This window comes from Camelus ferus, chromosome 21 (assembly GCF_009834535.1).
Source record: "Camelus ferus isolate YT-003-E chromosome 21, BCGSAC_Cfer_1.0, whole genome shotgun sequence".
Taxonomy (NCBI): Eukaryota; Metazoa; Chordata; class Mammalia; order Artiodactyla; family Camelidae; genus Camelus; species Camelus ferus.
In genome coordinates, this window is record NC_045716.1 from 10067394 (window position 1) to 10088503 (window position 21110).

Genomic DNA, 21110 nt, shown 5'->3' on the forward strand with positions numbered 1-21110 from the left:
CCTTTGTGAGTTTGATTTCCTCATTCATGCAATAGGGATTCTAACCCTACTGCTTTTGTAGGGTTCCTGTCAAGATGAAACATGAACTGTGAACAGTGTGGAGCATGGAGGAGGGGACACAATAAATGCTCATCTGACCACCCTCCTTACCAGCATACAGGGTTTGATAAATGTTAAAGAGTTAGAGTTCCAAATGTTAAATGAAAACACATGTTGGCTCCTGCGCTCAGAGACTCTAAATGGAAACCATGAGTGCTATCGTATCAATCACTGTAGGAATTTATTTTTTTGCCATTTGGATAATTAAATCTTTTATTATTTAAAAATTAATGGGTCATGAAGTTTAAAAGCTGAACAATTTATAAAAAACATATAAAAATGGCCCTTAGACATGTTGCAAATGTTTGATCTCATAATTAGAGAAATATAAGTTTCAGTTACACAGAGATATAGTTTCTCGTCTCTAAAACTGGTTTAAGAATAAAAAATTATTACCACTGTTGTTGAAGCTGAGGGAAACAGGCACTTGCATACATTTTTGGTGATAATATAAATTAGAAACCTCTTATGAAGGGCTGTTTTGCAATATCTAATAAACATACATTTGAGGTTAGCTTTAAAAATATGTAATGCTTCACATATTTGCATGTCATTCTTGTGCAGGGGCCATGCTAATCTTCTCTGTATCCTTCCAACCTTGGTATACATGCTGCTCTGATTCCTGAGGCAGATAATTTTATCCTTATTACAGAGCACAGGAAACCAAGACTCAAAGGGGCTAAGTGACTTGGTCAAAGTTACACAATTATCAACATCACAATTTTGGATCTATCTCTGTGATTGTATCAACCCAGCATGGTCAGAGTGTTACCTCATCCTTACCAGAAGCTCTAACTGGTAGTTACATATGAATCTGATTAATAGAAAGGAAAAATGAATAATTATTCAATAAATGGTTCTTACCCAATAGCAGCATTGGAAATCACCAGCATGAAGACAGACAGTATTTAAACAGGTCTTTGGCATTCTACAAAACAATTATCTTGGTCTCTTTGATAGGCAGTGCATTGAAAAACAGAAGTTGAGGTACAGTTTTTTAGATTAAAAGAGTCAAAAATGCAGTTTGCCACCTTGATTTTGGCTTTGAACAAATCAGCCTTAATAACATGTTGGAAACAAATTGGGGAATTTGAATATGAACAGAGTAAAGAAGACAATAAGGAATTATTATTCGTTTTTTATGTGTGATAACAGCATTATCTTTTGAAGGAGAATTTTTTTTTTGGTGGGAGGAGGAGACTGCAAATGATAAAATAAACTATTAGTGGTAAACAAAAAGTCATGATGTCTTTATTTGTAGGTAATTCAGCAAAACAGTATGTAAATAGAGGAAACATGGTAAAATATTGACAATTGCAGAAGATAGGTGGAAGATATACAGGTGTTTGTGTTACTACTAGTCCTGGTTCTCTGTGTATCTCAATGTTTGCATAATAAAACGGAGATTAAAGAAAAGGGCCTTAAGAACATTGATCTAAAGGGAGAGCTTTAGAGCCGCACAGTGGGGTTTGGCTCCTGACTGCTATTTACAAGGCGGAGAGAAAGACAGAGGACCAGAAAACCAAACTTGGGAGGACTAGCAATTGATGGAATCTAGATTCAAAAAGATTGTCACTGGCTGGAATCTAGCCAGAGGAACCTTAATAAGGAGGAATATAGTTGTGTATATAGGTTTTTAAAAATTAGCAGCCTGAGGAAAGCGGTCAGAACAGCAATTCTCACTGAAAGGACAAAAAAGGCTTTCGCTGGTGGCAAGTCAACGTGAGAGAATGAAGTGACGAGGCTGCTAGGAACACAGAGGCCCTTTGGGTCTCGTTTCTGGAAGCAGGAGATCCTGGATAAGGAGAGTGACTGTCACAGGCCGCATACGGCCAGGTCACATCTGGAGTCTTAGATTCCACTCCAGGTGCCCTGTTTCAAGTGGCACTGGGGTGGGTGCAGAGAGGGCGACTAGGCCACGGCATGCTGGCCAAAGAACCTGGGGACTGTTAAGTTTAAAAAAGACTAAGTTAGGCGGGAAGGTATAGCTCAGTGGTAGAGCACATGCCTAGCATGCACAAGGTCTTGGGTTCAACCCCCAGCACCTCCATTAATAAATAAATAAATAAACCCAATTACGTACCCTCCCAACAAAATTATAAAAATAAAATATAAATACAAAAAGACTAAGTGTCAAAAAAGTCTACAAACAATAAATGCTGGGAGGGTGTAGAGAAAAGGGCACCCTCCTACACTGCTGGTGGGAATGTAAACTGGTGCAGCCACTATGGAAAACAGTATGGAGATTCTTTAAAAACTAAAAATAGAGCTATCATATGACCCAACAATCCCACTCCTGTGTATATATCTGGAAAATGTGAAACTATAACTCAAAAAGATACATGCACCCCAATGTTCACAGCAGCACTACTCAATGAAACATTCATGTGGTTCAAAATTCAAAGAGTAAATAAGGGTGCACTATGGAAAAATCTCCTTCCTCTGCCAATTTTTGTCCTCCAGCCACTCAGTTCCACTCCTGAGAGCCAACTCACGTTAACCAATGTCTTCCCTGCTGCTTCGGCACATCATGTAATTAGCTCAATGTGAGAGTCTACGAAGCAAGGGTTTCCTGACCCTCTTGCCATGTGACGTCCCATAGGATGGTCTTTGCTGCACAGGAAGGCCAGTCCCAAGAGGTTTAGGAACAAGTCTTCCTGGAAACTGCAAACATTTGTCGATGCCTGACTTCACTATCCTGCACTGCACTGGCCAGGCAGTGAGACTGTATTGCCAAACACTCTGCAAAGAAGCAGAGATAACATCCTGTGTGGGTGAATATGGCCGTTTGTCCTCTGACCAACTTTCCTGACAAGGTCGCACAATTGCATCTCTGTTTCTATTCAGAGAGCTGGACGGTTGGCGTTACGGAGAGAGTTATTGCTGCAATCAGGGAGGTTCGGTTTAGAGTAGAAAGTAACTCATGCTTATTCCCTTACTGGCCTGAACAAGTGCACTTTGTGTGTGTGTGTGTGTGTGTGTGTGTGTGTGTGTGTGTGTGTGTGTGACTTCTCCAGCGGAAGTAAGTTCCTCAAAGGCAGAGTCCTAAACCCTCTGCATCCTCACAACCCCAAATGCAGGGCTCTCGCCTCCCATTTTCTCATATTGCCTGGCAACTGAGAAATGGACTTTTCTTCCTTCTAAGTACCTCCTGAGTATGTGTCTGGGTTGCTCCTGTGGGGATATGGCGGGAGCATGAGATACTGTTCTCATCCTCGTGAAGTGACACGTTATTTAGACAGACAAGAATCACATGTATGAAACAGGGGCAATACTAAGGTGCTAAATTAAGATGGGTTTGAGTGGGACATGGTTGAAATGGGATTGACTGTCCCAGTTTTTTCTAGAGATTAGTAAATTTTATCCATTTCTAAATTTTCTAATTTAATCTTCACCCTTAAGGCTTTAGTTTATAAATGTATTAATAGAAACAAGTCTGGGCTTCCTCATCTTCTTGGAAAGGTTCTGTTTTCTGTTGGGGAGCACCATCCTCACCCCTCAGACCTCCCCCAACCTGAGTAACCACACCCACACAGGACACCCCAGGCAAGGCCTGCCTTAGGAGGACATGAGGCCATTCTGCCAAACCTGTGACACGTCTGCTGCTCAGAACTACATGGTTCTCGGGCATTTTCAGGAAAATGGGCAGCTACAATGTGTAAAACCACAGGGCCCAGGAGCCAACAGGCCGCTAACAGGTCTCCCATGAGCTTTGACAGTTAGGGGACACGGAGAAGATGAGCGACCCCGAGGAGGACATGAGGCAGTAAAGGCCTGCAGGGCTTCCCAAGGTTAAATTGGGACTGGAGGTAACAATGCCCTTGTGTTACATACTTGATTTTTTGCATGGATTCTCCTAAGCATAGTATTTCTCTCTATTCCTGGCAGTAAAGAAATTGTACTGATTAATTGGTTTTTAAGTTCCCTGTTGGGGTGAATCAAGATAAAAGAGTAGGAGTAAATCTGACTCATGTCTGTGGATTTTTATTATAACAAGAGTCATTTATTTTTAAAACAGTAAAATCAGGCTTTAGCCTTGAAACACACAAACAAATCTACCCAAGATTATCCATATTAAAAAAAAAAAAAACCTAATCTGAACCGTGTATGACTTTGAACTGGGAATAACATCACAAGTAGATTTTTACAGTGAAGAAATTATCCCGGCCCACTTACGAGAGGTTTGGGGATAACGTTCATATTACCATGTTATTCAGATTACCTCAAAGTCTCCAAACAATCCTACTGGGGGCATGTATCCTTCCCTAATGCATGGGTACAGCTACCCCAAGTCCTTCTACTGGATATGATAATTTGCAAAAAATAAAGGAAACATCTTTATCTGTGATTTGTCTGTCCTCTGACAATGATCTGAAATGGGATCATAATTCATGCGTACAGCCTTACCTTGAAAGGAAGTGCATGCTATTTTTGGAATCCTTGAACTCTAAATGAACCGAAACCAAGAATCCATAGCCTTCCAGGAATATAAGGCAATTGAGCAAGTTTTTCTGCTTTGGGGGTTTGTGTGTGTGTGTGTGTGTGTGTGTGTGTGTGTGTGCAAGAAATCAGGTCAATTTAGCTGCCAGGCCATTTGTGAGAGATTTCTGAAGCCCACTCGTCAAACACGGTCGGCACGGAGGTTGGTTCTCACATGTTGGTCCAGTGTACCATTGAGTCAGGAACTTGGGATTCCGTGAAGCTATTGTCCCCTAAAGAATGGAGGGGGCTTTTTAAAATGTGAGCCCTCCTGAAGCTGAGCATGGAGTGTATGCACTCATATAATATTTGCAAGTCTAGAGTTTTCCTTTATCTCCCTCAGACGCATGGACTATGACAGAGCTGGAGATAGACATCCTCAAACCAAAGTAATCAAACTACAAAACATAAGCATTTGGTTTGGATTTGACTGAACACACATTAGGTGAACAGCAGTTATATGCAAGGCACCAAGAAGGTGATAGGAGGAAGGCGAGAAAAGACACTGTTCCTGTCTTGCATGGTGGCCACGGCAAATCATTGGCCATTTTTCAGCCCTTGCCTCACAGCACTCTGTCATCTACCAGAGTTAACAGGACAGAGATAAGGACGGTAGAGCGACCCCCACCTCTCTCCTTTATCCTTACTAGGCTGAATTCATGAGGAGCCCCCGGGAACCATCTCTGGCCCCCTGCCCTGAAAGGAGAAATGATTTTCACAGAAAATTCACGTCTTGCAAACGGAAAGATGTGTCTTCTACTATAAAGAATCTTTAACAAAACAAAATGAACACCACTCAAAATGTTCCATTTTAATCACCACATCTTTATCATCGTGTGCCACGAACCATTTGGTCTCTAGGAGAAACGAGCCAGAGGAGAAATGGCAAGAGGCAGTATTCCAGCAATGGTCAGGAAGGCAGCACTGGGTCATCTTTTTCATGCTAAGAGGAAATTATGAGAAGGCACTAGTGTCAGAAACTGGCTCGGTGAGGTTGCTCTTTCCCTGAGGGTCCGGTGGGTGATGAGCTCCGACCACTCACTGCCTCACTGACTTGTCCATGGGCCCCTTTCTGGGCAAGGAAGAGAGCTGTGTCTCCTGCAAAGCTGTGAAGGCATCTGACAGCAGCCCATGGAAGACAGCTGTCCTGGGGCCCAGGATGGGCAGTCTATGGTGAACGCTCTCTGGAGGACAGTGCGAGAAGAAAGGACAAGGGCGCCTTACATTCTATTTTTAAAAATTCCTCAAAATAACCCAAGTTACCAAAGACTTCCTTAACCTTATAAAACAGCTTCAAAATTCACATGAGACTTCCTATTAATAGAACCATCTTAGCCCTACAACACATAAGCCTTTACAAATCTTGTCAGAGACCAGAAAGGAGTGTTTAGAAGCAAAACTCAGATATTTGGAAACACTGCCAACTAAATTATACATGAAGATAAAGTGTGTCTGGAGTTGTAATGAGAGTCAAAGGGAAAAGAGGATTCAATCCTCAGAAGACTTTTTGGGGACACATACGTGGTTCTGCTCTTCAAACAAACAAACATGATCTTATGAAAAGGCCACATTAGGGGAAATGTACTTGCATTTCAAAAGGTATCTTCATTTTATGAAATAATTTATTTTAGGGCTGCTTAAAATCCTTACCATCCTGATCTCTTCTTTGAATATGAGCTTATTTACAAAAATTGGTTAATATTCAACTTTTCCAGACTACACATTGTGAAGGAGAGTGAATCAGTGCATGAAATGACATCTTCCCACTGGAAGTCACTGAATGACTAAGGGAACTGGAGTCCTGAATTCTCTGGAACAAGCTCCTTAGTCCAGCTAAGACACGTCACAAGATCACAAAGCCAGGACCCGGTTCAGTCTCATTGCTGTAATGAAGAGGAAACAGAGGGCCATGATGGACTGAGGACCAGAAGCCACATCGCCCTCATCCTAACCCAGCGCTCTTTGTACCATGTCTCACCGCCGTGGCAGGCGGCTGACCTAAGCCAGGTGGTAGCAGCTCTACCAAGAGCCCATGAGTGTCGTGGAACTCTGGGCTCAAGGCCAAAGTCAAGATAAACAAATTCAGAAGAAAGCCCATTGCTTATAGATACAGGCTCTTTCCATTTACTTAGTTTTCACTAATAATTTTTGATAACATTATAAAGTTTAGCTGAATCCTGAAAAATACTAGACCTCACTGTTGTGATCTATAAAATGAATCAGTCACCGGCAGTCACAGTCACTGGGATGAGTCAGCCATTTGGTATCTGTGGCATGTCCACAGGCCATGCGGCACAGGTGGGTGGCAGCAATGAGCAACCAGTGTTGCACAGGGACACGTCTAAGTGTCCAAACCGGTGCGGCTGGGGCAGCGTCAGCAGTTCTTCTGTGCTGATCAAAGGTGAAGGCTGCTTGTACTGAGTGTCTGGCTCCACGTGGCGGGGGTGGGCAAAGCGCTTCTCTGTTTTATAGGTGGGAACACAGTGACCCAGAGAGTTTCAACAACGTGGCCAAACCTGTATAGCAAAACTGGGACCTGAACACAGATCTCTCCGCTCCAAGACTTTTTCTGTGACCTTAGAGAGCACACCAAGAGCAAAGCTCAGCTCAGAAGGGTCGCGACTGGAATCAAACATAGATCTAGCAAGCTTCAGCTCCGTGAGCACTCTCCCCAAAGCCCACCTCCAAGACTGCTCTCCTTGGATGAACTCTATGGGCAAGAACTAGGTCTGTCCAGAACGTAACGTGCTGATCTAGGTACACCAAGCCGGGCTCTTATATTGGTAGCTGAATACACTCCCACAGTTAATAAGTTTATGAAAGGCATCTTATCACATCATTGTCCTGTAGAATCAGAAAATAAACATTGGTGCTGAGGGAAGGGCATGTAACTGTGTGAGTGTGTGCACACACATGTATGTTTCACGTGAAAAAAATCCAGGTTCAAGGGAGACTCAGAATGATTGTGTGTCTGGGACAGAGACCTGAACCAAATGCACATTCTTCAAGAGAATGAGGAGGTTGTGGGCCAGAGAACAGCAGAGGGGGAAGCTTTCTTTGGATGGATGCTCTTAGCTCTTGGACTTTCAGTCCACTTTGGCTAAATGAGAGCTGTGGGCTAGGCCAGTATTTTTGGATACGTAAGAAGGGACTGGGACTTTCACTCCTCTGGAGTGGCTATCTCAAAACCTCAGCTGTCGCCTGAGTCTCTGGTCCTCCCTTTAGACAACCCCTTGGCTACCCTTTCTATTCTCAAATTTCTTTTTTTTTTCAGATGGCTTCTCAGTTCAATTCTGGCTCTAGCTCCCCTGCCACCTCCCAGGACAGAGCTTGGACTTTCCCAACTGCACAAAGTGAAGAAAGTAATCTTGATGTTCCTCACTGTGCATACATCACATAAAAGAAAATAACTGAAGGTGGCTTCAGTTAATACGGCAGTAAATGAGAAGATGGGCAAAGTTACTACAGTGACAGCCTATACTGCGTTAAAGCCTTGAAGTACATCACTCCAAACAAGGACCCACTCCCCACTTCACCAGCCCAGAGTTGGCTTCTCTACAAGATAAGACTTAGGTCAGTGCTGAAGCTGGAGATAGAGTCGCTGTCCTTTTTCCTACTAACAGCAAGTGAGCATAAGAATAGCACAGGACAGCTGCTGCGAGAAGGCAGGTGTTTGAAGGAGCCTGTGGAAGGGCAGGTTCAGGGCTTGGTGAGGCCATTCCAGGGTTGTGGGGATATACCTCCCTTCCCACCTAAATTGGTACCATCAGGACTGCCTGAGAAGGGGATTATCTACTCTGTGCCCCACCCATATGGAAATTCTCCAGCAGGTGGATGACGGGAATCTTTAGAAAGAAGGGGGCAGAGCCCTGCAGCGTGGTGAGGACCAGGGAAGGAACACAACAACATGGAGAAGGGCCAGCGAGGTCTGAAGAGGGGACGGAGTGAAGAGAGGGCTGTAGACCCAACGAAACAGGTCAATAAGCAGTACGTGAAAGAGAAGGGCTAGAGAAAGGGAATTTGTTCAGGAAATTTAGAAATTATCTTAGAGGTTAAACTTTCCATTCTACTACGCTGGGGGTGGTAGGTCTCCCCCTGCAAGTACTCCAAAAGGAAGCAAACCTGTTGGGATGTCATCACGAGAACGTTTGGGTAGAGCCCGGGCTTTTGGTGGATGAGGATGCATCGTTCTGATTGGAAGGAGCAAGAAAACACATTAGTCACTCGGCTAGGGCTTGGTGGAAAGGAATGTGTCTTTATGCATTTTAAAACGCAGATGGTCTTTTGAAACCAGCACCTGTTAACCTGGCGTTCAGACCACTTTGCAGCAGTGAGCAGTGACAGGCCAACAACCACTGCTTTTGAAGTTCTTTCTCCTTAATGGTATTTACATGGATTCTGATAAAAAAAGAAAACAAACAACCCTGCATTTAAGAAATGTTTTATTCCACTGTCAGAACATGTACAGTCTAAAAATAGAAGGGATTAAGGAGAGAATCCTTCAGTTCCCAGAAAAAAAAAAAAAGTAACAATTCTTCCAGATCAGTAATCTACCATCAAGTGCAAAACTGAGCATATTTTGGTTAGAATGCTCCAATTTTAGAGAAAATGTTTTGACCACTTCCTATTTCTCTTTGTAGCTAAAACTGTGGAAGTGACCCTCAACCAAAAGCTCAAACTTTTTCTACATTTCTACGTTAGTTTAAATTGCTTTATTTCTAAAGACTGTCCGATCTGTGAACTTGATGGGCTATCTCTCTCCACTCATTTCATGGTATCTATTTCCACAAAGATTTTCTGAGATTATTTTTACCTTGTTACCAAAAATATGGCCAGTCCAGCCAGTTAATTTTATTCAGTTGCCACTGGAGGACTCACCGAGACTAAGAAAAATGAAAAATACCTTCTATTACCCATTTTGGGCAAACAAGAATGTGGTATTTGTAAGACTGAATAGTTTAAGATCCGTCTAAACTATAATTCAACAAATGTATATCTATCCACTCATATTTACCTCCTCTCTCTTTTCCTCCCTCCTTCCCTCCCCCTCTTTCCTTCATTCCTTCCAATCAACAAACATTATTTAATTCTTACACTGACTATAATTAAAGTCACTTAAAAAAACCCTGATTATTTCAGTGAGGACAATTCCATCTGCCTATAGATGTTGTGAGGTTGAAATACTGTGAGGCCAGATTTTATAAGCTACGAACAGAACCAGGACCTTACTTTATACTCACACTAGCTAAATCTCAAATAGAAGTAGTATATTTTCCTTCATTACACTGAAAAAAAAAAAAAAAGACCAATCTAATGATAGTTCTGGCTGGGGTGACATGATTTCAGGATTGGTTCAACCGTTGGTCTTAACCTTTAAAAGAATAAGAGGTATTTGTTTAAAATAAAACCAATCAATGATTCAGGATTTGTGTCTTTAAAGTATCCAACTTGTAAGATAAATAAAACGGGACAAAAAATTTCGAAAGTCTTTCTCACAGAAGAGCGACCTTCTTGCTCAGAAATTCCTGAATTTAAATAGTTTAGTTTTCCATTGAAAGTCTGTAAAGAATATTTATTAGAATTACTTCTATTGTGATCTGATATTAAGAGCACTTATAAAGAGTCGGTGGAGGTAAATGTTATCAGTGCTGAAGCTTGTACTGTTCGGGTCCCCATTTCCTCCACGACCCTGTCTACTTGGGCCAGTACATGGTTTTGATGCATCTGAGTCTACATATTAGTTTGTACAAAAGGCCCTGAGCTCTTACAGAGAATCATAACATCTACTGCTGTCCATCATAAGTTCACAAAAAGACCTATTTATTTCCCCACGTTATTGCTCTCTGTATGGGGGGAAATTAAAGGCCGCCATTAGATCACACACAATTGGGCATACGTGAGGGTGACTGTATGTTTACATTTCAACCATCTACTGCAAGGCACGTCTGCCTATCTTGGGGTGTTATCTGGGGTCACTCCATGTTTTGCGTTTTTTAAGGAAGTGAAAACTGAGTCTTCTCTGTCTGGTGGTTAAATATAGAAGGAAAAAACCCTGAAATCCAAGTGATCAAACTTTGACTGGATTTGATTTCTGATATACCTGATAAGAAAGCAGCAAATGACAACCAAACAAACTGATAACAGGAATTTTCTTACTCTAAAGTAGCACAGGATGTCCTAGACCCAAGACAGATTATGTATAATCTCCCATACTGTATGAATGAGATGTGTCATCTGCATGGATAATCTGTACTGAGTTCTGCCTACGTTATCAAAGAAATCGCCTATCCTCTTTTCCTTGCACTGTTCTTATGAAGGTGGAAAGGAAGGTTAGAATTTCTACAGTACTTTCAACAGCTATTCAAGCCAAAAGGTAAAAACAACTTTTTTGGTCTAACTCTGTAGTTTAACCAGAAAATAAAACCGCTCCAAAGGCCCATCCCTTAAGCATTCCTTAAACATTTTACTGATTATGTTTCTCAATCCATTATCCTGTGTCCCCAAACGAATATAACCAGAATTAAAGCTGTGTCCTGATTTAAATCTCTGACTTACCTACGATCCACTAAATTTGCAAAGGGTAGTTTCAGGTCATCTGGGATCACCACAGTTGTTGGTCGTACCTACGGAAGAAAGTCTCATGTAGGACAAGGCCCCCAAACTGCAGGCTGATTTAAAGAAAGAACGCACCACCTCAGCAAGCTCGAGTTGTATTTCATATGAGTCATTTTCTTGTACATTGATCTTGTGTCCTGTAACTCTGCCGCACTCCTTTATTAGCTCTGGTAGATTTTTCTGTGGATCCCTTAGGACTTTCTATCTATATATAAAATCACATCACCTGCAAATATAGTTTTATGTTTTCCTTTCTAATCTGGATGCTTTTAATTTCTTTTTCTTGCCTTAGCTGACTAGACAGTACAGTACAATCATGAACAGAAGTGGCAAAAGGACACCTTGATCTTGATCCTGATCTTAGGGGAAAATAGTCTTTCACCACTGAGTTTGACGTTAGCTGTGGGGTTTCTGTACATACCCTATATCAAGCTTCTTTTTTCAGGAGTCTTTTTATACCTTTCCCAGCATCTCCATTCAACCCCCTGTTGAGGACGGAGGGGTCCCAGTGGGCAGAGCAGATGAGCAGCTCCCCCCAGGTCCCCGCCCCAGAAGGAAGTGGAGGTGCAACTGCACAGAGTCAGGCGAGCGGACGTCACCCTCATTCTGTCCCCTCCCGCTTTCCCGCCATGCTCTGTGTGCCCCCGGCTCTGACAGCAGCAGGGACGGGCCCTTGGACACCTTGGTGTCTGAGGCCCTTCCTTTTGGCATCTACGGAGAACGATAAACCACCGTGTGTGCTTCCACTCCAGGAAGGTTCCGGCAAGAGCAAAGGTCAGCAAAGAGGTCCTGAGAAAGAGAGCGGCTGCCGGGGCGCTGAGCGAGCCAGCTGGCCGGGGCCCGCTCAGCCCGGGCTCAGCGCATTCCAGATGTGGACACCAGGGCTTCCAGGAACCGGACCAGGAGAAACCCCCAGCCCAGTGTCCCAGGTTCCGGTCCATGCTGGTATGGAACACTGTGGCCCTAATTATGCAGAACGCGAACAGAGACTGTAACGCCCAGAGACACTCTGGTCGGTGGCTTCGGTTACATTTCCAAACGCCACACAAAAGTTTCACAAACCCAGAGAAGCGCTTTCTCGGTGGAAGCACTTTTGCCAGGAACTCATCCAAGGGGCCTCTCGTGTTTCCTTTTTCTCTTCCACTCCTCACTCTTCTTCCCCGAGTCAAAGGAGAATCACAGGCTATTAGAGCCGCAGAGACCCTCCCCAAACCCAAACCTAACCATTTAGCTAAATTAACCTCCCACCCAAGCCTGATGTGTCCTCCGACGGCCCCTAACCTACTTCTTAAACTGACCCAAGTCCCCACTCCAACACGGACAGCATGGACATGCCTCCCGACACACGCCTCTTTCTTTAGCAACTCTGACAAATGGCAGAATTTTGTCCCTGTGTTGCCCGCATCCCTTTGATAACCCTTCTTTCCTGAACCTCCCCTGCCCCTACCCCTCCTTCCCCATCCCCCCCCCCATTTCAGGCAACCCCTATAGCCAGAAAGTAACAGAGAATCTCTCCCCAGCCTTCTCCCTGAGGTGGTGACTGAATTTATGACAACCCTGAGAGGAAGCAGCTGGTTTCATGGCTGTGATGCTGGAGGCAGACGGCATTGTGTGCGCCTGCTGGAAACATGTTAAGGGGAGAAGAAGGTCTGTGACCTCTGGCACCTCTGCAGGGTGCAGTTACCCAAGGGCCCCAGGCAGAGTGGCTCTTCTCGTCCCTTCCCCTCTGGACCCATCTGCCTTGGTTCACTTTTGGTTTGTTGAAAACGGGGAGGTTTATGGTATCATGTCAGGTGACGGTGCTCCCAAGGCCAGCTCATTCACAGCCCTCCCTACACGGGGCTCCATCACCAACTCTCTCTGCTGGCCCTGGGGGTGCCCACGCCCACACCTGTCATCCCCTTGGCCTACCATTTTCTTTTCTTGGCACGTGGAGCACAGCTGCTTGTTTCTGATCAGCACGGGGTCTCTCTGGGTCCTCCCGGCCTGCGGGGGGAGAGAGAGAGAGAGAGGTGAGGAGACAGACGGTGGGTTATCTGGGGCAGCAAGGAAGTGGGGAAAGGTGGCGTGGTAAGACAGGTAACAGTGGCTCCTTGATTCCCTCCACGAAACAGAGGTGGACGCTCCAGTTTCAGCCCCATCCTGGGTGGACAGTGAACCCAGGCTTGGCTGCAGCTGGTCAGTTCAGAGAGGGTTTAGGCAGGAGGGGGTGAGTCACAGACTAGGTAGTGGCCTGGGGCCGCTGCATCCCCAGGTCCAGGTGTAAGACAGCTGGCAGAGGGGGATGGGGCTGGGGGCAGAAATCCAGGAAGGTCGCTCTGTCCAACTCAAGCATGCAGTCTGAGAGGCTGCCACTCAAGTTAGGTGGCACACTTCCCACATTTCATACAAAAGCTCCCTCGTGCAGACAAGCTCAGGATTTCCGACAGCCTGAGAAAAATGAACACTTGTCTTCTGTGAACCTCCTTTCACTGGTACCTCTGAAATACTATCCTCTTTTCTCACACCTTCACTCTGGCCCGCCATTGGCTCTCAAGCCTACACTGTCTAGCCCCATTGGTCCCTTCTGCACCTCCCGAGAGCCACCAGGGAAGCCCTTGGCAGAAGTGGAGCTGGTGTGTGGGTCCTGAGCCCCTCCCTCCTCCGGGGACAGAGGCCAGCGCAGGGAGAGGGGGGCGCCCTGTCCGCTCACTGCAAACACTGAGTTCTTGCTGACGCCACCTCTGCCAAGGGGTGGAAGGGCGGGGCGGGCTTCGGAGCACTGGCACCTGCAGCATAGGGGTCTCATTTGCATCGCAGGCGAAGGTTGGGTTAGGGAGCAAATGGCAACTTCCCCATTCACATTCACATCAGAGTCGGGAGATGGGCTCACATGAGGTGCAGAATACGTAGACTACAGGGGAGAGGAGGAGGGGAGGGAACTTGGTGACCTATCTCTGCATGTGTGCCCTTACCTGCCCCTGCTGCCCTGGGAGGTGTGCGGAACAGGAAGAGGAGGAACGTATCTGTGCAGCGTGGGGAGTGCCTGGGGCACGGCTCTCCTAAGGTGACCTTTGCCAGTCAGTCCCGTGACAGGCATGTGGCACTTGAGAGAGGCATTATTGGGGGTCTGAGGACTGAAAGCTATGCACAGAGTTGGATTCTTTTGACAAATATTTGAAATATATTTCATCTTTATAGGCCATTTTTACAAGAATCAGCTCAGTCTCACCACGCGGTGGGCTGGCATGTTCAAGTATGAGTGGGAACAACTGGATTCATCCACCTGACAACAAAGCTTCACTGTGAAGCCACCACGCGGCGGGTGCTGGGATGGGGTCACAGAGATGAATGCGGGAATGTCTGGCCCCAACGAAGGCTGGGGAAGAATCCAGACTTGCTGATTTGTCCATTCATTAGGTACCGGGGACACTGAGATAAGTAAGACACAGCTTCTGACCTCAGAAGGCCCACCACCCAGCAGACTGTGTACCAACAAGTGGGTCGGTGTTGGAGGCACAAAAACAGAGATGTCTGGAGGCCACAGGGACCTGGAAAAGAGTCACTGAGCTCACATTGAGGGGGTGAGCATTGAAGGAACAGTCAGGAGGGTTAAAAGAACAAACTGTGCTTAGGGAGCTGCTGGGGGGGGCGGTGAGCAAGGACAGGGGTGGACATTCCAACCTAGGAACACTGTGCAACAACTTGGAAGAATGACCTGGCAAATACCCTTCGGGTGAGGACAGCCCGCAGTGGCCAGGCTGTCTGGGGCTGGGCGGGTGGAGGGAGGCAGAGAGGACGGCCCGTGTGCTGACTCCTCTGATTCTGGGCCCATCTAACCCTCTCCCTTATCCTCCCAAGACCCTGGGGGTGGGATCCCCTGGGGCCTAGGCTTTTCCCTCTGCTTCCTACTTCTTTGAGTTCTGAGACTAAGACCCTCCTCTGAGACTGCGATTCAAGGCTGGATGCTCTATAGATACCACTGAAGAAGCGAGGATGCTTCCAGGCCTTTGGCAAAGAGAGAGACCACATCCCATTAGAGGAATCTGGAAGGGCTTTTGGAAGTGGCATCAGTGCTTGGTCTGAAAGGATGAGGAAGATCCGGACAGGTGTGTGGGGGGTGGGGGAGAATCCTTGGGCAAGTTCGCTTCTACTAGAGTTAGAAGCAAATGCTAGTGTTTCCTGTAGTTGATGCCCTCACCTTTTCTGGACTTCTGATTTCTGTATAAGAATACAGCTAGACCCTGCAGGGACTGGAACTACCTGGCTCCTTGCAGATCGAGCAACAAATGTAACCTGCTGATATCTGCAAGGTGCGCGGCGGGAGCTCGCCAGGTTAAGGACAGCTGAGCGGGTGACTCCGGGGTACCAAACCATGATGGCCACCATCCTTCAGAATCTGAGGGGAAAACATTACACATACTGCCCTATCTGGCCTTGTAAACTCCTTCCTCTTTACCATGAAACTTAGATGTTTCTTTCTCAGAAAATCTCTCTCCTGACCCCCCCAACCTGGGCGTCTGCCTCTCTGCGTCCATCGTGGATTTGGCCACTCTTGTTGCAGTTTGCATTCACCTTCTCTTTCTTCTTTTTAAAATATATTTGTTTCCTCTACCAGGCTGAGAGTTCTTTAAGAGCAAGAACACTCCTCACATATCTTGGGCTATATAAGAGGCTGACTTTCAATTTTCTCACCACCAAGAACTCTTTTAATGATTTCTTTCCCATTGACTCTCAAGCTTTGAAAGCTCATGACCACCACGGAAACTACCCTACATTCTCCTAAGGCGCCTCCTGTTTATACCGATCAACCACCCACAGTGACAAATATTAGCTTTGAAGGGAAGGACTGATGCACACCACCGACCTGAAATGGGATGGGACTCCAGAACCCGTCTCAGAATCGGCACACAGCAGGGATTCAACATGTATTGGCTGAATGAACGAGTCATTGTAAGCATTTTAAACGGTATAAATGCAGACATAACTAACATATATATGTACATAAACACCTAAAACACAAGACACGCATGTGACAACCACTATCACACTAATGCTGTCTTCAGGGGGGCGCTACAGGACGTTTCTGTGTGACAAATCCCTGCTGGGGAAAAGCCCTGGCTGGGAGGCAGTCTGGCCTGGCTCTATGAGAAACTCGACTGGGTCAACCACAGAAATGCTCTGGGCCTCCCACTCCCTAAGGCTGCTGGTCTCTGTGGCCAAAGGACAGAGACCAACTCTCATCCGGCCCACACTTTCTATGTGGAAGTGAAAACCAGTCTCTGGTGTGTGGCCTCTGTCACCTCCGCCAGGACTGTGGCGGTGACTCCACCTAAGACTCACTGTCAAAGCCTTGTCTCCAAGAGCCTCTCCCTCGCCTCATTTGGAGAGGAGGGCGAGGGCCCCGGGGGTGTCTGCACACGTGGGAGGCAGCTGCCTGGACGGTCCACAAAGACGTGGATGCAAACAGTTTGGGGTTGCCTGTGCCCTGGGCCTCAGCTGCCTCCCTCCTGTCTCGCTCCCTTTCCCAGCCCTGACACCAGGGCCTTCTCCTTCGGCAGCACTGCCTTCTCACTCTCGGTTTCCTTACAGCCCGCTCAGCGCACCAGCAGGAACGCCCAGTGGTTCAGAGCACAGGCCCTGTGCTGTCTCATCTGCAGAGTCAGAGCCACCAAGAAGAGAAGCTCTGAAATGTTCCTGGGGCTCTCATTTCCCAGCAGCTGTCCCCAGGACAGCAGGTGGCCATGGTGACAGGAGAGTGAGAGCACCCTTCTGTAGCCTAAGTCAAGGGGTGATGCAGAGCTCAGCCAGGTCCCAGAAGGCCTTCACAACTGGGAACACCCTCATACCTGAGCTCAACATCCACCGAGGTCCCTCAACTCTGGCTCGTGGCCCAAGTCCTTGGCCTCCTTGGATCTTTCGGAAAGAAAAGAACTATGTTTCTCTCTCTTCCTCCCCCTGCCCCTCCATCTCCCCTCTCTTTCTCTCTCACACACACACGTATACACACACACACCTGTCCACATAAAAACTGAAACATGTAAGCAGCAGATGGTGGCTTTAAAAATAGCCGTCACAAGCATGATTCGAGGGGCAATGACAAATCTGCCTCCCGTCTTCCCTCTGCTCCTCCCCTCCCCCAACCCTTGCCTTCAGCGAGACACACCTCATAGGCCACCTGCCTCAACCTGTCGATGAACACGGTGAGGAACCTGTGGCCCAGCAAGGGTAAGACATTTGCCCAATAGCACATTTATTTTACTTCCGACAGCCAGAAAGTTCTTTAGATGAAGGGTCAAAGAAATGAGTCCACTCTCCCCCTTCCCTCAGGGGGAGAATGGACTCTTAGGATGCATCTCAGGGCATAAGGATTCCTACAGCCCTCAGAATCCAAAAAGTAGTGGTCAGAGAACTATTTGCAAAATAAAAAAAAAAAAAACCCTATAATAATGCCGCAATTTCCTGCTTTCTGACAATACCAACCATCTCAATTAAAGAATAAAGCTGACCCTAGTTTGAAAAAATACTCTCACTGTTGACTAGGAAAAATTTCAAACATACACGAGACCATTGACAGCCATGTGCCCACCATCCAGACTTACTAACCTCGGTTTTTATTGCATTATTTATATTTATATCATTATTTCAGGTCAGTGGTTTTCATCATGTACTTCGCTTTAAAACTTATCGTTGTTACACGTGTTTGAGCAACAAAAACAGGGGCAGGAATGGAGAATATGCGACGCAGCTTCTGTGGCAGTCGTGCACTTTCAAACACTGAGGGTCAGTGAGAGAGAAACAGTAAAGATTGTTCTCGGGGGTGAGGAAGGTGGACGTGGCCTCCGATCTCTGCTCCCCGCCCCGTCTGTCTCCGCTGCTGCGCAGCGTCTTCCCCGGAGCTTCGCCAGCAAAGCCAGACCAAGGACAGGAGAGAGGGGCTGGGGTCAGGAGTGGGGTGCGTGTGTTGGGGCGCGCTTTACGCCCCCGCACGGACTCGCTTACAGCCAGCCGTGCGGCAAGCAGGGGCGCTCCGACCGCCACCCCGCCCCGCCCCCAGTCCTGACCGTGAGCTCTGAGTCACCTCTTTGGCCTCAATTATCCAACTATCTGGTTCACTGTCCTCTTTCAAGGCCTCAGAGGAGTTGTGAGTAGATGCCTGGAAACAGCAGGCGAAAGTCGTGCCCAGTAAAGAAGCCGCCCCCAGATGTACACATGGGGAAATGTTTAGGCCTCATTTCCCTGTCTTCATTTTCTGTTTTTCTTCCCTGTTAGCACTGCATCTCCTCTTCTGTTTCCTTTTTTTTTTTTTTTTGTCCCCTAACCTCTCTGTGTCTCTCTGGCTTCTGGTCTCTTGCTGTGTGTCTCCCTCTCCCTGTCTTTCCGTCTCTGAGCCGCACCCCCAACCCGCCCCCCGCCCCGTCTCCCTGCTGCCTCTGTGGATTCATTAAGGTATGCTGCTCCAGACACACTGACATCCGCCCCTGCCACGAGTCTGCCCCTAGGCAGGACAGAGAGGCCACTTGGAAGGTGGATGTTCAAAGTTCCACCCTGAGAGGAAGGGAGCCAAGTGGCAGGACCTTTGCACCTGTGCCCAGCGGCCAGGCCCTCCAGTTGGCTGCAGGGCTACCAGGTCCCTGACTTGGAGGAGTAAGGAAGACACAGAGACAGTGCATTCCACTCCCTCGAGATACATTCTTTCTCTCCAGAAGGAAGCAGCACACACGTGCAGGCCATCGTGCTCTCGGCTCACTCTAGGGGCTGCATCAGATGTGAAGGAGTCTGTGTGGCAGGCAAGGAAATGAGGTGAGTACCGGCCTGGTGTCCTAACAGAACAGGGATCCCGAGTTCCTGTGCAGCACACTCAAATACGCACTTTGGCCTCAGCATCATTTTGAGCTAAGACACTTTGAAAAAGGAGCAGGTGCAAGAAGGGTGCTCTGACCCTCTTCCTTTTCTTCTTAAAGATAGGAGATAAAACCCCATACAGAAGAGGTCCTCCTAATACCAGGAGGAAAGCAACATTCTAACACGAAGCTGAAGCTGAGAGAATTCTGTACAAACAGAGCTTGTTAAAACAATTCTTACCCTCCTTCAGCCTCCCCACAGGTTAGCTACTTTCCAACAACTGCCTCTGCTTAACCTACTGAACACTCAGGTTTTGCCACTTTGGGTCTTCACTTCCTAATGAAGGCTCTCGCGTCACATAAAGCCTATAGCAAATACATTTGTATGATTCTTCTCCTGTTAATGTCTGCCGACTTAATTCCCAGGCCCAGGGCCAAACCCTCATATGGCAAAGGTAAAATTCTGCCCCCCCCACCTCCTTATCCTTCCAATCAGTGAGGGCAACTCTCTTCCACGCAGACACACCCACCCACACTCACTGGTGGAGGTTCAGCCCAAGTGAGGGTGAGACTAAGGGTGAGCGTGAGGGAAAGGGAGAGGGTAGAGGTGGGGATGGGGGTGAGGGTGAGGGTGAGGGAGAGGTACCTGAGACCCCCTTCCCAGCAGGAGCAATGGGTCTGTGCCCTCCGGGCTAGGGTCCGCCCAGAGCCGGGTCTCCCGGGCTCAGCCTATTGGCCAGGCTGAGGAAGCTGCTGCTCTTGCCTTCCATCTAGTGGCCGAACTTGAATATTGCAACTATGAAATTCTATACATGCTGAAGTTCGGGGTTGGGGAGGTTGGGCTCTCACTCGTTATCAACGCTTTCCTTCCCCGCATCCCACTCTGCCAGGCTGGTGCCTAGAGACTTAATGCCTCGGATGGCACGGTGCACTGAGACCCAGAGCAAACCTGGGACTAGGAGGCGCTCGGTAGCAGGGGAGAACCTGTCTCAGTAAGTTCAACCAGACTGAGTGACTAGAATGCTCCTTGTTGGTTCTGCAGCAACTGCCAATCAATCCTGTCTCTGCTCGGCCCCCTCCGCGCACGTCTTACGTACTTGCCTGTCCAGGGTGTCTGGGGATTCGTGCCTGACTCTTAAACACAGCCCCGACCCTACCACTCCTGTGCTTGTAAACCTGGCACGTCCCCTCCGGCCTCCTGCCTTCCGGCCCTCGGTACTCAGGCTGGGTCCACCCACCTCCTCGGTTCCCTCCCACCGAAGCCCCGGGCTCCTGCCGGCCTGATTCCTTGGCGTTCTTCAAGCACTTCCCGCACGCTCAGTCTCTACGTGTTTGCTTCCCTGGCTCTTCTCCCGCTGGTGGAAATAAGATCTTCCAGATCCAGGGCCGATGCCACTGTCTCTTGAATCATCCCCTCGCCCCATCTCTGCTCACCCCTCCCCCAGCCCGCAGGTGACGTCCCACCTCCGCCCACAAGGACTCTCTCTCCTCTCTCGTCTCTGACACTCGTTCCGCGGCTGGTACCTGTCCCGTCCTCCCACTCTTCCGTGTAGGTGGCATCTGACTTACTCATCTCTGGATCTGTAGTCAGCCCAGTGAAAAGGGCTCCGTCAGCATCTCTCCCCTGACGCGAGGGCTGGTCCCTAACGGGGGCTGACGCTTGGCTGTCGCTGTGAGTGGGGCACTGTGCCGAGTGCTTTAGGGACACTGCCTCGTGTGCTGCCTGCAGTAGCCCTGGGGGCTAGCCTTGCGATTTTCAGGTGAAGAAATTGTTCGTGTTCCCAAGGGTTCTCTCTCTCCACGGGGGGGGGGGGGCAGGTGCCCATTGCACACACCCTCAAAGTGGGGAGCCCCCTGGGGGGCAGTGTCCATGAGTGTCACCCAGCAGCCAGTCGTGGTAGATTTCTGCGAGGTGAGGGGGAGTTGAGGAGTTCTTAATGTGAACTTCCATGGGTTTAGCGGGTTGTAGGTGGGAGACAACAGGGATCCTCGTGGTGGTGGGAGGGGTTAGAGACTCCAGAAACCAGGATTGGTTCTGGACCCAGGCTGAGAGGCAGTCCCTGAAGGTCTCAGGGGAGATCCCTCTATGTGAAT

General features: G+C 47.6%; 1 protein-coding gene and 1 non-coding gene across 2 annotated transcripts; both read right to left on the minus strand.

The window, feature by feature from the left end:
• Positions 1–618: 618 nt before the first annotated feature.
• On the minus strand, positions 619–730 carry LOC116658834. Its single transcript, XR_004314127.1, has one exon. It is a non-coding gene; the product is annotated as a U6 spliceosomal RNA (small nuclear RNA).
• Positions 731–5387: 4657 nt separating this feature from the next.
• C21H1orf105 (chromosome 21 C1orf105 homolog) lies at positions 5388–20589 on the minus strand. The gene is made up of 7 exons (XM_032464753.1): positions 20345–20589; positions 20114–20303; positions 13105–13179; positions 11134–11201; positions 8876–8976; positions 8701–8768; positions 5388–5762 (listed from the first exon to the last, which is right to left on the minus strand). Exons 1-7 carry the CDS (start codon positions 20587–20589, stop codon positions 5625–5627), a joined length of 885 nt encoding a protein of 294 aa, XP_032320644.1. The 3' UTR covers positions 5388–5624.
• Positions 20590–21110: the final 521 nt, after the last annotated feature.

Coding starts and splice junctions, on each gene's coding strand:
- C21H1orf105 (XM_032464753.1), bottom strand. CDS start 20,589: ATGAGTAAGTCAGATGCCACCTACACGGAAGAGTGGGAGGACGGGACA. Junction 8,977..11,133: donor GCAAATTTAGTGGATCGTAG/GTAAGTCAGAGA, acceptor TTTTTTTATCAG/AATCCATGTAAATACCATTA. Junction 5,763..8,700: donor TCGTGATGACATCCCAACAG/GTTTGCTTCCTT, acceptor ACTGTCCTCCAG/AGAGCGTTCACCATAGACTG.